The sequence below is a fragment of the Paroedura picta genome, chromosome 1 (genome assembly GCF_049243985.1).
Source record: "Paroedura picta isolate Pp20150507F chromosome 1, Ppicta_v3.0, whole genome shotgun sequence".
NCBI lineage: Eukaryota > Metazoa > Chordata > Lepidosauria > Squamata > Gekkonidae > Paroedura > Paroedura picta.
The window spans coordinates 162,935,316-162,948,717 of NC_135369.1; the positions used below are offsets into that span (position 1 = coordinate 162,935,316).

Here is a 13,402-nt window from a genome sequence, read left to right on the forward strand (position 1 = left end):
AACTGGGTATATCCAAAGTTAGATCCAGTCGAAATCATCATAATGGAGTTGTCCTGCCTTATCCCTTTCTACCGTGGCCCACCAATCTCCCAAAAATGCTGCTCTGGGGGGGGGGGGAGGTGACCCCAAGCAACAACCCAATGAAAGGGAAAATTGCCCCAAATGGTCAGTGTATTTGATATCCAACTCCCAAGTTCACATCTCCAACTGTCATGAAAAATAACTGGAGACTTGGTTGTTCTGTGTGCTGGGAATAAAATGAAGGAAGGGAGAACAACTAATAAGACCAGGAGCTCCCTGAAGAAAGGGTCATTTGGGGTTTTTTAATTTTATGTGGTTTTATGGGTTATAGAATCATACAGCTGGAAGGGGCCATACAGGCCATGCCCAACAGTATGTTGTTCTAACTGTTGTAAGCCGCCTTAAGATGACTTAGTCGAGAGAGGTGGGATATAAATCACATTATAAATAAAAATAAATTACCAGACTATTCATTTTTTATGATACAGAAGAGGTATCCCAGAAAACAATTTTAGGGAATCAAACAGAGCACGGTTTTATATATTCAGCTCCTGCCTAATGACATTTAAATTTCCCCATGCAAAATCACCGTGCTTAGCTTGAGGGTGGGATGACATAGTTAAACATCTTCATACCTGATTTACTGCAAAAAGTAAAGTCCGATACACAAACACAGCCAAACAGAATAAACCCGCACATGGCAAGAGTGAAACACTAATCAGTAAAATAATTCACTAGAAGTAATGGAATGAGAACTGGTTTAGCAGTAAAAGGAAGCCATGCAAGACTTACTGTGTCCTTGTTCCAAAGTTTTATGATTCGTGAGTCGGCAGAAATAACCAAATCTAATGCATTGTGGAACTGGATCGATTTAATAGGTAAGCCATAGTGGTGATCTTTCACAATTAATGGGTTACTTGATCGGAGATCATAAAACAACACCTTGTGACAAGAAAAGAAGATTTTTCATTGTTGAACTTGACTGAATATTTAATGTATCTGCTGACCAAAAAAGATCACTGAGGTCTTGTGTTAAAAATGATCCAATGTAGAAGGAATTGAGAGTCCAGCGGCACCTTTAAGACCAACAAAGTTTTACTCAAGGTGTGCATGCACACAAAAGCTCATACCTTGAATGAAACTGGGCCCTAAATTTAATCTGCTGTTTTAGACCAACACAGCTACCCACTTGAATCTATGATCAAATGTAGTGAACTCTGAATTCCCCACATTAAGAGAGAAGGATGCATCCAATCTGTGAGGTTTAAGCACGCACACACCTTAAAGCAACAGAATCTATAACGACGCAGAAATACGTCTGGTTGGCGAGCATTTCATAAAAAGTACTTTATTCAACATAACTGGACATCCGGACAGCTTTTATTAGGTGAAAGACAGCTACATAGTCACCAGGCCTGCCAAGCTCTATGCTATCACAGGTTCCAAAAATCCTGATTTCTATGTCTACTGGTTGCAAAAAGATTGATTTCTGTCAAATAACTTGAGAGCTGCAAGTCTGACCTGCATACCTAATTATGCTAGTGCACTGTCACACCACTCAAACAGCACTGAATATCCCATTAGCATGCCACTGCAAATTGCTCTGAATTTGTTAAAAGGTTACAGAAATGATTATCCCCACAAGATGCACTGGAATAACATTCTCTGTGTGCTTTATATCCCACTGGTTCTGTATAAGGAGAATCACTGCAGAAACCACGCTGGAAAAAATGGTAATCAATAACCATAAAAGGTAAAGTAAAGGTAAAGGTATCCCCTGTGCAAGCACCGAGTCATGTCTGACCCTTGGGGTGACGCCCTCCAGCGTTTTCATGGCAGACTCAATACGGGGTGGTTTGCCAGTGCCTTCCCCAGTCATTACCGTTTACCCCCCAGCAAGCAAGCTGGGTACTCAAATACCGACCTCGGAAGGATGGAAGGCTGAGTCAACCTTGAGCCGGCTGCTGGGATTGAACTCCCAGCCTCATGTGCAGAGCTTTCAGACGGCTGCCTTACCACTCTGCGCCACAAGAGGCTCATAATCAATAACCATACTGGACAGGAAACAAATTAACAACGACTCTTGTGAATTACAGAGTAACTTCTTCTGCATAAGGCTTGTGATTTCAGCTGTACCGCTCCAGGGCCATTGCACAATATCATCTATATACAATATCACATTCGGCTCAAAATTACTGCACTGGATATTAACTTTTCCAAAACCTAGATTCCCCCCTGCCCCAAGGTTTTACTGAATGGGGCAGGCAGACTGTATATAAGGGTTTGATGAATTTACTGTTTTTTAAACAATTGATTGTTTCAACTTATGTGGTCACCCGCCCTGGTCCACCAGGAAGAATTCAAGAATAAAGAAGATGAACAACAACAACAACAACAACAACAACAATCCTGCTTAGTTTCTGAAATCTGAGAAGATCAGGCAGCAACAGCTCCAGTCTGACAACTATTTAGCAAAACACTCTATTATTTACACGAGGCAAATAAGCCGAAAGCATAACTACCTGGCCCGTGGACGTCCCAACAGCCATGTTAAGTGCTCCGTCAAATTTCAGGGCTGAAATGGAGGGGAGACCATCTACCCTGAAAGAATTCAAAACACAGTTGAAGTCTGCAAGAGTTAATTATTATGCTTATCAACAACAAATCAGTAATTAGGGACAGTCTGAGATCTGGATTTAAATCAGTTTGATTATACAGAGAACATTTACAGAACTTTAAGCATAAAGAAAGGTATTGGCCCGTACTCTTTATCTGCCGTGGTGCTGCTTAAAGCGCAATCCAATACTCCAACTCGGTTTCGGGTTCTAGGATCCCAGCATTCCACCTTCCCCTAAGGAAGACAAAACGGAGGTAAATCGGTGCTCTTGGCCTGTTAAACACATTTATGGCATAAGGCCTTGCAGCCTTCTAAATCCATTCAAGCCAATGGGTTTAGCAGAAAGGATGGCACTATTCAATCTGTTTACTTCCCTTTTTAAAAGGGCACTTCTACAGTTGCTAATGGGATATTCAAGTCATGGAAGAAGAAGAGTTGATTTTTATACCCCGCTTTTCACTGCCTGGAAGTCTCACAAAGTGGCTTACAGTCGCCTTCCCTTTCCTGTCCCCACAACAGACACCCTGAGAGAACCCTGATATTACTGCTCGGTCAGAACAGCTTTATCAGTGCTGTGGCCAGCCCAAGGCCACCCAGCTGGCTGCATGTGGGGGAGAAGCGAGGAATCAAACCTGGCTCTCAGATTAGAGTCCGCACTCCTAACCACTACACCACGCTGGCCTTAAAACCCATCCTTGCATTCTTCAACGGTCGTGTAACAAAGTAGCCCAACTTGGATACAGCTAAGGAGTGCTATTAGAGTAACCAGGGGGAACTCAGTAATAGTAACCAAAGGGAATTCAATAATTATGTAATTCCATTCAGTCCAGCGTACCATTTATTTTATTTTTCTGTTACTGTGCTGCCCTTCCTCAGGGGGCTCAAGGCAGCTCACAACAATCATAAATAACATATACCATCACATAAAATCATCAAGAAAACCATATCAAACCTACAATGAAAATTATTACATCTCAGGCAGAGATTGCCTATTGCTCTTTAGAGAGAGAGGGCACATAGGTGTGCCCTTTAATAGTCCATGGTAGTGTTAGTTGGTGCATTGGGCGTTTTATTGGTTTTATTGATTTTATATGTCATGCAATTATATCATGTGCCAAAGTGAACATGATTTTTGCAGTCGGGACGTAGACTAGGAATAAGTAACCAGCACTCTGAAGATTCCATCTCTCCCTGGCACATCCTTAGACCACCTACTTCTTGCATCTTTGCCATTTTTTTGTTACAAAGGGCTCTTTGTTACATATTCCAATCCCCAACAAGAATTCAACTAGTGAAGTTTAAGTCCCTGTTCTGAGAGCAAGTCCACTAGGTGCCCTTGGCTGCTCTCAACCTAACGTCCTCTCACAGAGATGTTTATTGTGAGAATAAAGCAGGAGATGGTAGAAACATACATTCTGCACTTCTTGGCGTAAGGATGGGATAAGCACTGTGGATGCTGCGGTCCCAAAGCACTTGTCTGGGAGCAAATCGCTGAGCAGAGCCAAAGTTGCTGGCTTTTCAGGCCTTACTCAATTGAAAATATGGCCCTTTTGATTAGAAGCCATGCTGATATAGTCGTTATGATGACTAAATCCGAATTGTCCATCCTTAGACTCATGAACTGTTTAAGTGATTTTGGAATTCTATCCAACTAAACAGTAAATAAAAAGTAGACCAAGATCATATTACAAGGACAAGCTGAGAGCGCTACCGAGATTGCAAATATTTCAGGTTGTGAAGTCAATCCCAGCAAGGTTAAATAGCTCGGTGTTTATATAGATGAAGATTATATAGATAAAGATTTGAACAACTTGTTTTGAAACAATTGTGACAGTACTTGGGTAAAAAAATTCTTAAAGACCTGGGCTGCTAGGCAAAGCTAAATTTTTCTCAGTCGGTTAGAATGGCAATAATCAAAATTAATGTTCTACCAAGACTCAATTTTTTAAAATTTCAAACATTACCAATAGATCTGAAAGAAAAGGTCCTAATGAACTGGCAAAGTCATATTAATTAGTTTGTTTGGAAGAACAAAAGACCACAAGTCACATTTAAAATGCCACCCAAAAAATGCAGGAAGTGGGTGGTCTTAGGATGTGCCAGGGAGAGATGTAATCTTCCAAGTGCTGGTTACTTATTCCTAGTCTGCATGCCATTAGCAAAAAACATGTTCACTTTGGCACATTATATACTCTATCCAAAGATTCCATTTTGTCTTAAAGTCCAATATTTGTCTACCTTCAACATATATTGTCAATTTCACCATCTGGGCGAGCTCTAACATTTTTCAATCGCCAATCAAATATAGTGGGGAATCTCCTTTAACTTCCAATATTTTGTCCACACAATCATTTATTTCATTTATTTATATTTTAATTTATATACCCCTGCTCTCAAAGACTCGCAGTGGTTTACAATAAAGGAATAAAACAACCCAACCCATAAAATCCCCAATAGATTAAAAGATGGCTATTCATTGGAGTTAACTCCTCATCTCTCTTCCCCTGCCCAGCTGCAGTCAGGAGTTCTTTTCATTAGGAGCTCTTTTCATTGCCACTGCCGTCAATCACTCCATATTTTTTAATCTTTTTAATTGACCAAAAATCCTAATAGATAAGCTTCTGGATTGAAGGCGATTGTGGCCTTAAGGATTTTTGACATTTCTTTATGGATATTTTGCCAGAATTGTCTTGCTTGTTTGCAGGTCTACCACAATATAACATATTTCTGACATGCATGTCAATACATGAGTATAGACATATGAAGGAAAAACAGGACAGCCAAAACAGTTACCTCAATTGTCCCAGCTGCAAACAAACCATGGGCAGAATTTATATCACATACATGATTCTCCCTAGAAAAACAGACAGAGAAAATAGGTAAAGCAACAAGCTTACAAAAGCCAATCCCACCTTATAGGTCAGGAAAAGTGTATGTTGGTCAGTATTCGATGGATATCAGCCCTATTCTCCTGATTGAAGTAGGCAGGATCCTGGGAATTATGAAAATCACAAATAGCAAACTTGTCCATCCCGATTAGTTAAACCAGTCAGTAAAAAGTATGTGGTCCACAGGGTGGGAGTAGAAATACATTTGTTTGTGGTTAGCACCCAAAGGATAATACGAAAATCTACAGTGCAGTGTCAATCCTGTCATTTTCAGGCAAGTTGATTGAATAGGCTGTGTCATAGCAGCTCTGTGTTCAGATGGGTAACCTTTTGCTTTGACCCTTTGCAGTCTGTCTTCTGACCGGGTTATGAATAGAGACTGTTCTTAAGGGTCAAATTTTATTTTAAAAACCCATGATTAACCCATTAGAGTTCGGCTCTAACATGAAACATGCACAAGAACAATGTGGATATAAAAACACAGATTTTATTTATATTAATTATAATAATTATCTAGGTTATAGTCTGCCATTCTCACAAGATGAATTATATGTAATACTAAAATCAACCTATTAATACCTACTAATTACACCTAGAAGAAGAAGAAGAATTGGTTCTTATATGCTGCTTTTCTCTACCCGAAGGAGTCTCAAAGCGGCTTACATTTACCTTCCCTTTCCTCTCCCCACAACAGACACCCTGTGAGGTGGGTGAGACTGAGAGAGCCCTGATATCACTGCTCCATCAGAACAGCCTTATCAGTGCTGGCTGCATGTGGGGGAGCGGGGAATGAAACCCAGCTCGCCAGATTAGAAGTTTGGACTCTTAACTATTACACCAAACTATTACACCTATTATACCTATGACACATTTTCTCCTGAAGTACCGTGAGCAACTTAAAGATGAACAAATTATTGCTGAATTAGTGAAATACTGAAAAATATAAGCCTCAGTGAACATTATTGTAAAGTCATAATGCCATTTACTATGTGTCTGCATGATTCATAACGGAGAGCATGTAGGACATTAAAAAACATAATTTAGCTCCACCTGCTGGAGCAAGGAGACCTGCAGGTTGAATGGCAGATACTTACGAAGCATCAGTCTGCAAGGAATTCAGGTACCTTCCTTGTTCCAGGTTTAGTCTGTACACTTCAGAGCTACAACCAAGAAAATAAAAATTCTATCTATGTATATATTTGTTTCTGATTACAGCACCATTCAACAAAGTATCTTCCCTGTCATGTAAGGAGTTCATAGTCTGACGAAGAGTGCTTGCACTCGAATGCTCACACCCTGAATGCTCACGCCCTGAATAAATCTTTGTTGGTCTTAAAGGTGCTACTGGACTCTGATTTTATTGTGCTACTTCAGACCAACACGGCCACCCATTTGAATCCATCCTTAACCTAGGTAAACTGAAGTTGGGTTCCTTACAGAAAAATGAATTCTAAGCGCCAGCATTCTGATGATAGAGAAAACTGGAGCCTGATTCAAGGTTTCCAAATCCAGAAGCTTACAATAATGTACTACACAAGATGAGGGGGAGAAGCAAAGCCACCACAGCACTAAGTTTTACTCATATCCATTATGGACCCCGACACCCCCTTTTTGTCATGATGCCTGAATGCAGCTTGCCTTTAAAAAGTTTTGTTTCCCCACCGCTCTCAAATCCAGAAAATATGCTCACTTTGTTGTTAAATTATGAATGCATTTATCAAATACAATCGGATCTTTTAAAAAAATATATTTCCTATTTCTCCCATTATGATTGGATACACGTCAGTAAAATATTACTCCTAGAAGCTGCTTCATTATATTAAACTGCTCAAATGAGTTTCAGTTACCAAACATTTAAAAGAGCATCTCAATAAATCAGCTTAGACTTTTTAATATACAGGCATTTATTACCTGCTCATTCAGAAAGACTTAAAATATTATGAACTTTCAGTAACACTTTATGTTTTTTGCTTAACATGGATGATAAATTTCAAATAAAAAATATAAGTACAATTTAAATGAACCTTGGTGCATCTGATTACCTTGCTCCTACAAAATACAGGTCGCATGATGGATAGTGGTATGAGAAATCTCTACCAAACTTGGGAATTCTGGTTCTGTAATAACGGCCATGTTGGGAGTGAAATTCCACATATCTGTCACATAGCAAAAAAACAATCTGGGGGGGGGGGGAAGCAACAACACATAGGGTTGAGATTTGGAAATTATTCTTATCTGGCTTAACATCTACAAATAAGAGCTTTGTTTACAGGCAATAATTCGGCAGCTTAAAGCAGCATCATAGAGATTTATCACATAAGAAATATAATTTCATAACTAAGTGAAGACTGTCCATCATGCAGAAGAACCATTATTAAGGGCATGACCTATGGGAAGCTGAAATCTCAGCTCAGTCAAGGACGCACTGAGTGACCTTAGGGAAGCAACTGTTTCTTAGCCTCAACCTCCCATCTACATTATAGACAATTTTTTTGTTGCAAATATCCAGCCCTCTCCCAGCATTTCAAGAAATAACCAAGATATTCCAACAGAAGTTAAGTTCTACTTCCTTTCAGTAATCTACTGCTTGGGTACATGAATACTCTCAATTAGACGCTTTTGACAATTAATAAATGAGACTATCTGCTGTTCAGCAAAAAAAAAAAAAGACTGACATACCTTTGAGTAATCATCTGATAAAATATCAAATGTAACCACTAGGAGAATAAAAAAAAACAGCTTATGATTACAGCTCAGTCAAACATTCATAGTTAAACACATTGCACAACCTGTCAACTCAAGCACAATTACGTAAAGCACCTCCCGATAGTCTTCCTGATCTTGTAAGCCAGGGGTAGTCAACCTGTGGTCCTCCAGATACCCATGGACTACAAATCCCCTGAGCCCCTGCCAGCATTTGCTGGTAGGGGCTTATGGGAATTTTAGTCCATGAACATTTGGAGGACCACAGGTTGACTACCCCTGAATAAGCCACAGAGGATGCTGAGACAGGCACCGTTATTAGCATGGCTCTACTTCTGCAAGTTTGCGGAAGGCTGCTCTAAGTGCAGTTTTTCATCCATGTCCCTACTTTGTCTGCCATTGAGAGCCTAAGTAAGGGAACGGTAAGCAATTCTTGTGTCTAGCCTCTGCTGCCACCATACTAGTCCAAACGCCTAACCCCTTCTGCCTTGGAGACACGGTAGCAATCTCGGCAAGAGTCCAGAAGGGAACCATGTACACAGCCAGGCACAGTGCCATGATCTTCTGGCTGCTCTTCTCACAGCTAGTGCCAATTGCTATTTCCTCCAGGTGGGTAACAAATTACAAGCTCACTTATCAGAGCATCATTCCGCTGAGAACTCTCCTATGACTTTATAAGACCAAAACCTAAGGTCACTCTCAAATGCAGAAGTTAGGGTAGACATAATGATCTGTAACTGTTTTCACTCGTATGTAACACTGCTCAGTGCAGTCCTAAACAGAGAATGATATGGCTTACAATGATATGGCCCTGTCAGTGACAGAATGCCAATAATCCACCAAGAGATTAATACACAATTCATGCACACACCCCCTCTTGAGTATTTCTCCCTTAGAATCACAGAATCATAGAGTTAGAAGGGATATCCAGGATCATCTAGTCCAGTGATCCCCAACCTTTTTATCACCAGGGACCAGTCAACACTTGACAATTTTACTGAGGCCCCAGGGGAGGATAGTCTTTTGCCGAGGGACATACGAGGAGGAGCCGCGGCCCGGTACTGACTGATCCACAGACCATTCCCGGTCCATGAACCGGTCCACGGACCGGGGGTCAAGGACCACTGATCTAGTCCAACCCCCTGCAGAATGCAGGAAATTCACAACTAATTCCCCACCATCACCAGGTATTCTTGAAAACTCTGGTTTCAAAAGAAGGAAACACCATGTTGGCTGTTTTCTGGAGCTACAAAGAAAACACAATTATGATAGCAACATAGATTCTGGTCACTTCTGGTCTAGCACTTTTTCACCCAATTCATTAGTTCATAGTGGCTTTCACAATAATTTGTTTTACTAACCTTCAGAATCTAAGCATCTTTCAAACTTCATGGATAATTGATAGGTATCAAAACATCGGATTCTAGGTTTATATGTTCCTGTAAAAGACAGCAAGATAAATCACTATTTGAAAGACTTCTCCGATCTAAAACGTAATGGACATTCAAAAAAGGCTATAGTCCTGGGCTTTATAGAGTACGTTTATGCTTGCTAATGGCTACAAGACTAATCAAACATAACTAACTTTCAAGAACAGAACCCAAGCCATTATAGTTACAGCTCAACCATCTAAAAACACTGTTTACAGAGGAATAACCTGTCCGTTTAGATTAAAATCCACAAATCTGCAGCTCTTTTAGCTATCCCACTGAAGTCACATTCTTTCCACAACTAAATTTTAAAGGAAATAACAAAGGAGGGAACAAAGTGACCCAACCTGGGTACACAAGCTAGGAACCTAAAGTGTTGTGCAGCAGCAAAATATGTATTAAATATTAAAATGCAAATATTTATTTCAATACAATACATGTAAATTTTAAATATCTTACCATCCATTGAGAAACCAGATGGTAACTGGACAAAAACAGCAAAGCAATAATCGTTGTCACGTCTTATTTCACTGCTAATTTTTAACCAGTGCCGTCTATGATTAGCTTTATTATATACCATTGAACAGAAAAGTTCAATTACTCCACAAGTACAGCAGTTCACAATTAAAGTTACTATGGCATACCTTTTGGATTTTTTTAAATCAGCTTTGAATCAAGGTAACAGAAAAGCCCCTAAATCCAGCTAGAGGTTATAAAAACACAGGAGCAGATTTCCTTGCATGTATCCCTGATGGGAAAGCACATATGGAAATGAATGCTGCCCATGCAATTCTTCAGCCCAATCAGCAGCCACAGCTGTTCATTTACAGCCTTTGTGTCAAACAGATTTAGGAGAACCAGATAAAGCAATTTTACTCCCAGGTTTCCTCCCCAAACAGCTGACTGATGCAATGGTAGCTAAGCTAACAGGCTATCTTCTAGCCCACTGCCCTGGACTGGGAAGATCCATTTTTTAAAATTTATGCACAGAAAGGAGTAAATTATCAGAAATTAGCCATGCCTAGTGAACATTAAGATCAGATCACTCTGGAGGCTGAACGATGCTTCAAAACAACGTGGCTGCCAGGAAGCTTGGAGGATCAAAGCATATGCATACTTACCTGCTGCCATAATGTACTGCCCATCTCGTGAAACCTTGAGATTCGTGCTAACCGTGGGCATGTCAAAGTCTTGGATAAGTTCAATTCTCCTTTGAATATCTTTTAAAAAATAACATAATGAATGTTGGAGTAGAGTTGTGAGAAAAATATGACTAACAGAAATGAGTCTCTTACATTTCTAACGTGCACTGAATTTAGCAGAAATATCTGGTCTTGAGTGGGGGGGAGAACAAAACCATAACTAAAAATCTACTGCATTCAGAACACACACACACAAAACACTTTATTCTTCCACAGAAAAACATCCAGAGATGGCACCAGAACAAGGGGAAGGCATTCTACTGCTGGAAGAGAGGGGCCATGATTAAGAAAGTACTATCCATTGCAGCCAATCATATCACCTCTGAAACCGGGGCATGAGGGGCAGAGTGCAGACACAAAATAGGGGATGAGATGCTGTGTAGGGCATCTGGCCAGGATTACATGAAGACAAGTAGTCCTTTCAATATAAGGCTTCATTGTTAGGATTGGAAATGAACACAGAAATACTCAGCATCATCAGACCACCTTATGCAAGCAGAGGTGAACCCTGAGACTTATACAGCAATGCTCTTCTCATTAGAGGAAAAGGCAAACTCACCAACATCTCTCTTCTGTAACGCTCTCTTCTTCCTATCAGAAAGCCACTGGAGAAAAAATACATATATATATAGTTAACAGGGGAGGGTGCGGAGCTTAGGCAAACAGTAGTGACAAAGGAGCAAGTTCTCAAACTTATAGGCAAACTGAGAGCTAATAAATCACCAACCTGGCCTGGATAGCTCAGGCTATCCTGATCTCATTAGATCTCCAAAGGTAGGTAGGTAGGCATGTTTGTATGCATATTTATTTATTTAATTTATATACCCTCCCCAAAGGCTCATGAAACAGGAACAATATAATTAACCCAGTTTATAGTGATGTGGTAACAACAGTAACAATAACAAGATAGTCATAAATCTGAGTCCTTGGTAAGAGATCATTTTGTGAAACCTCAGATTTTCAAAATAAGCTAAAATAAAAACACAGTTAACAATTAGAATTCCAGTATTAAAAGCACAGCAAGGGCTAGGGGCTAGTTCCTTAAGCAGGATCTGGTCCAGCCCATGCAAATTACTATGGGGCCCTTACGAACACGATAAAAAGGCACATTCCAAATCTTTCAACATGGTAAGTGCATACAATTCTGCCTTAAAGCCTATGTATGTCTCCGCATAAGTATATTCTGTTGCAGGCATTGGGGTTTCTTCACATAAACTTTCCAGAACGGTAATCATGATAGTTTGCTGCAGCAAAAAAAGGTACTGTACCTTAAAGACTAATACCCTTTTATTCTAGAATAAACTACCATGGAGTACAACCTACTTCCTTAGAGGCATACAGTGGATCCTTACCAGGCAGATATTGATACTTGAGATTAGGACAGAAAAGAAAGCTATCCTCAGCAAAATAAAATGGCTACGAAATGCAGGAAATAAGCAATAGATCATGTTGTAAAAACTCAAATGTAACAACAACAACGCTGCTTCAATTGAGCAAGGCTGTAGCTCAGTGGCAGACCAGCTATTCTGAATGATGAAAGTCACCGGTGTAATTTCCAGGGAGTGGACAGCATCCAGTAGCTGGTAACATGAAAGACTTATACCTAAGACAATATCAACCTTGGTCCATCAGTGGTCTGATTCAGTGCAAGTCAGAGTCGTTCTCAGTTGCAATTTCTCTACTAGGTAAGGAGGGCTCTGAAGAATCACAGCTCATCTCCAAAATACGGATTGTTTGGAGGGTGGAATCCGTGGGATTGCACCCCACTGAGCTCCCTGTCCTCTGGCTCCATCCCCAAATCTCCACGAGCGCCCCCACCTGGATCTGGCCACCGTATCCCTCCTCCCGTGCCGGTAGCCGGGGTGGGGCTAGGACAGGGGAGTAGAAAGCGAGCAGCTATCCCGATTGCATTCACAGACGCTGCAAGCGTGCGGTGCCCTCGACGAGGCACGGGGTGGGTGGACTCCTTGGCAGGCAGGCAGCGGGGAAGGCAAGCGGAGACCCTCCCCTGGGAAAGGCTCCTCCGGCCGCTTGGAGAGGGGAGCCCGGCGGCGCTTCTCACCTCGGGAAGGCTCCGGCCGGCGCTCAGGCTGTAGATCTTCACTTCGTTGAGGCTAGAGACCTGCATGGTGCCCTCGTCTTCCGGAGCCGGCAGAGGCAGCCGGAAAACAGCCTTCGCTTCCGGGTCAAAGTCCTGACCATAGAGTTGAGGGAAAGAGCGTTTCAGAGATGCCCCAGGGCACTTGAGGAGCCTGGAAGGAAAACTGATGACTTTAAGTTGACTTAGAAGAGGATGAACTTGTTGGGATCGCGCTGTAGCTCATTCTTCTGTAGCGCCGAAAAAGTGGGCATGAAAATCGGCTCAGCAATTGTTTTTTTTATTTTTAATTGGTTATTATTTTACACCGCCCATTTGCACAAAAGCATGTAGAAGCGGAACAGCAGGATGAAGCGCTTTGAACAGGGAAAGCACTATGCAGTGTTTTGTTTTTAACTTGCGTATTTCCAGTTCTATCCCTGTCCCCGTAGCACAAATGCAGA

General features: G+C 41.1%; 1 protein-coding gene across 1 annotated transcript in view; it reads right to left on the minus strand.

Annotated features, from left to right (window-relative positions):
* NOL10 (nucleolar protein 10) overlaps window positions 1-13,067 on the minus strand; it is a 51,237-nt gene extending 38,170 nt beyond the window's left edge. The window contains exons 1-11 of the mRNA XM_077310677.1: window positions 12,924-13,067; window positions 11,421-11,466; window positions 10,781-10,879; window positions 9,591-9,668; window positions 8,206-8,243; window positions 7,569-7,705; window positions 6,621-6,686; window positions 5,432-5,492; window positions 2,787-2,872; window positions 2,544-2,622; window positions 814-963 (exon numbers count right to left, since the gene is read on the minus strand). Of these exons, the coding sequence (XP_077166792.1) occupies window positions 814-963; window positions 2,544-2,622; window positions 2,787-2,872; window positions 5,432-5,492; window positions 6,621-6,686; window positions 7,569-7,705; window positions 8,206-8,243; window positions 9,591-9,668; window positions 10,781-10,879; window positions 11,421-11,466; window positions 12,924-12,989 (906 nt within the window). The 5' untranslated portion in view covers window positions 12,990-13,067. The remainder of the gene's footprint in view (window positions 1-813; window positions 964-2,543; window positions 2,623-2,786; window positions 2,873-5,431; window positions 5,493-6,620; window positions 6,687-7,568; window positions 7,706-8,205; window positions 8,244-9,590; window positions 9,669-10,780; window positions 10,880-11,420; window positions 11,467-12,923) is intronic.
* Between the last annotated feature and the right edge of the window lie 335 nt (window positions 13,068-13,402).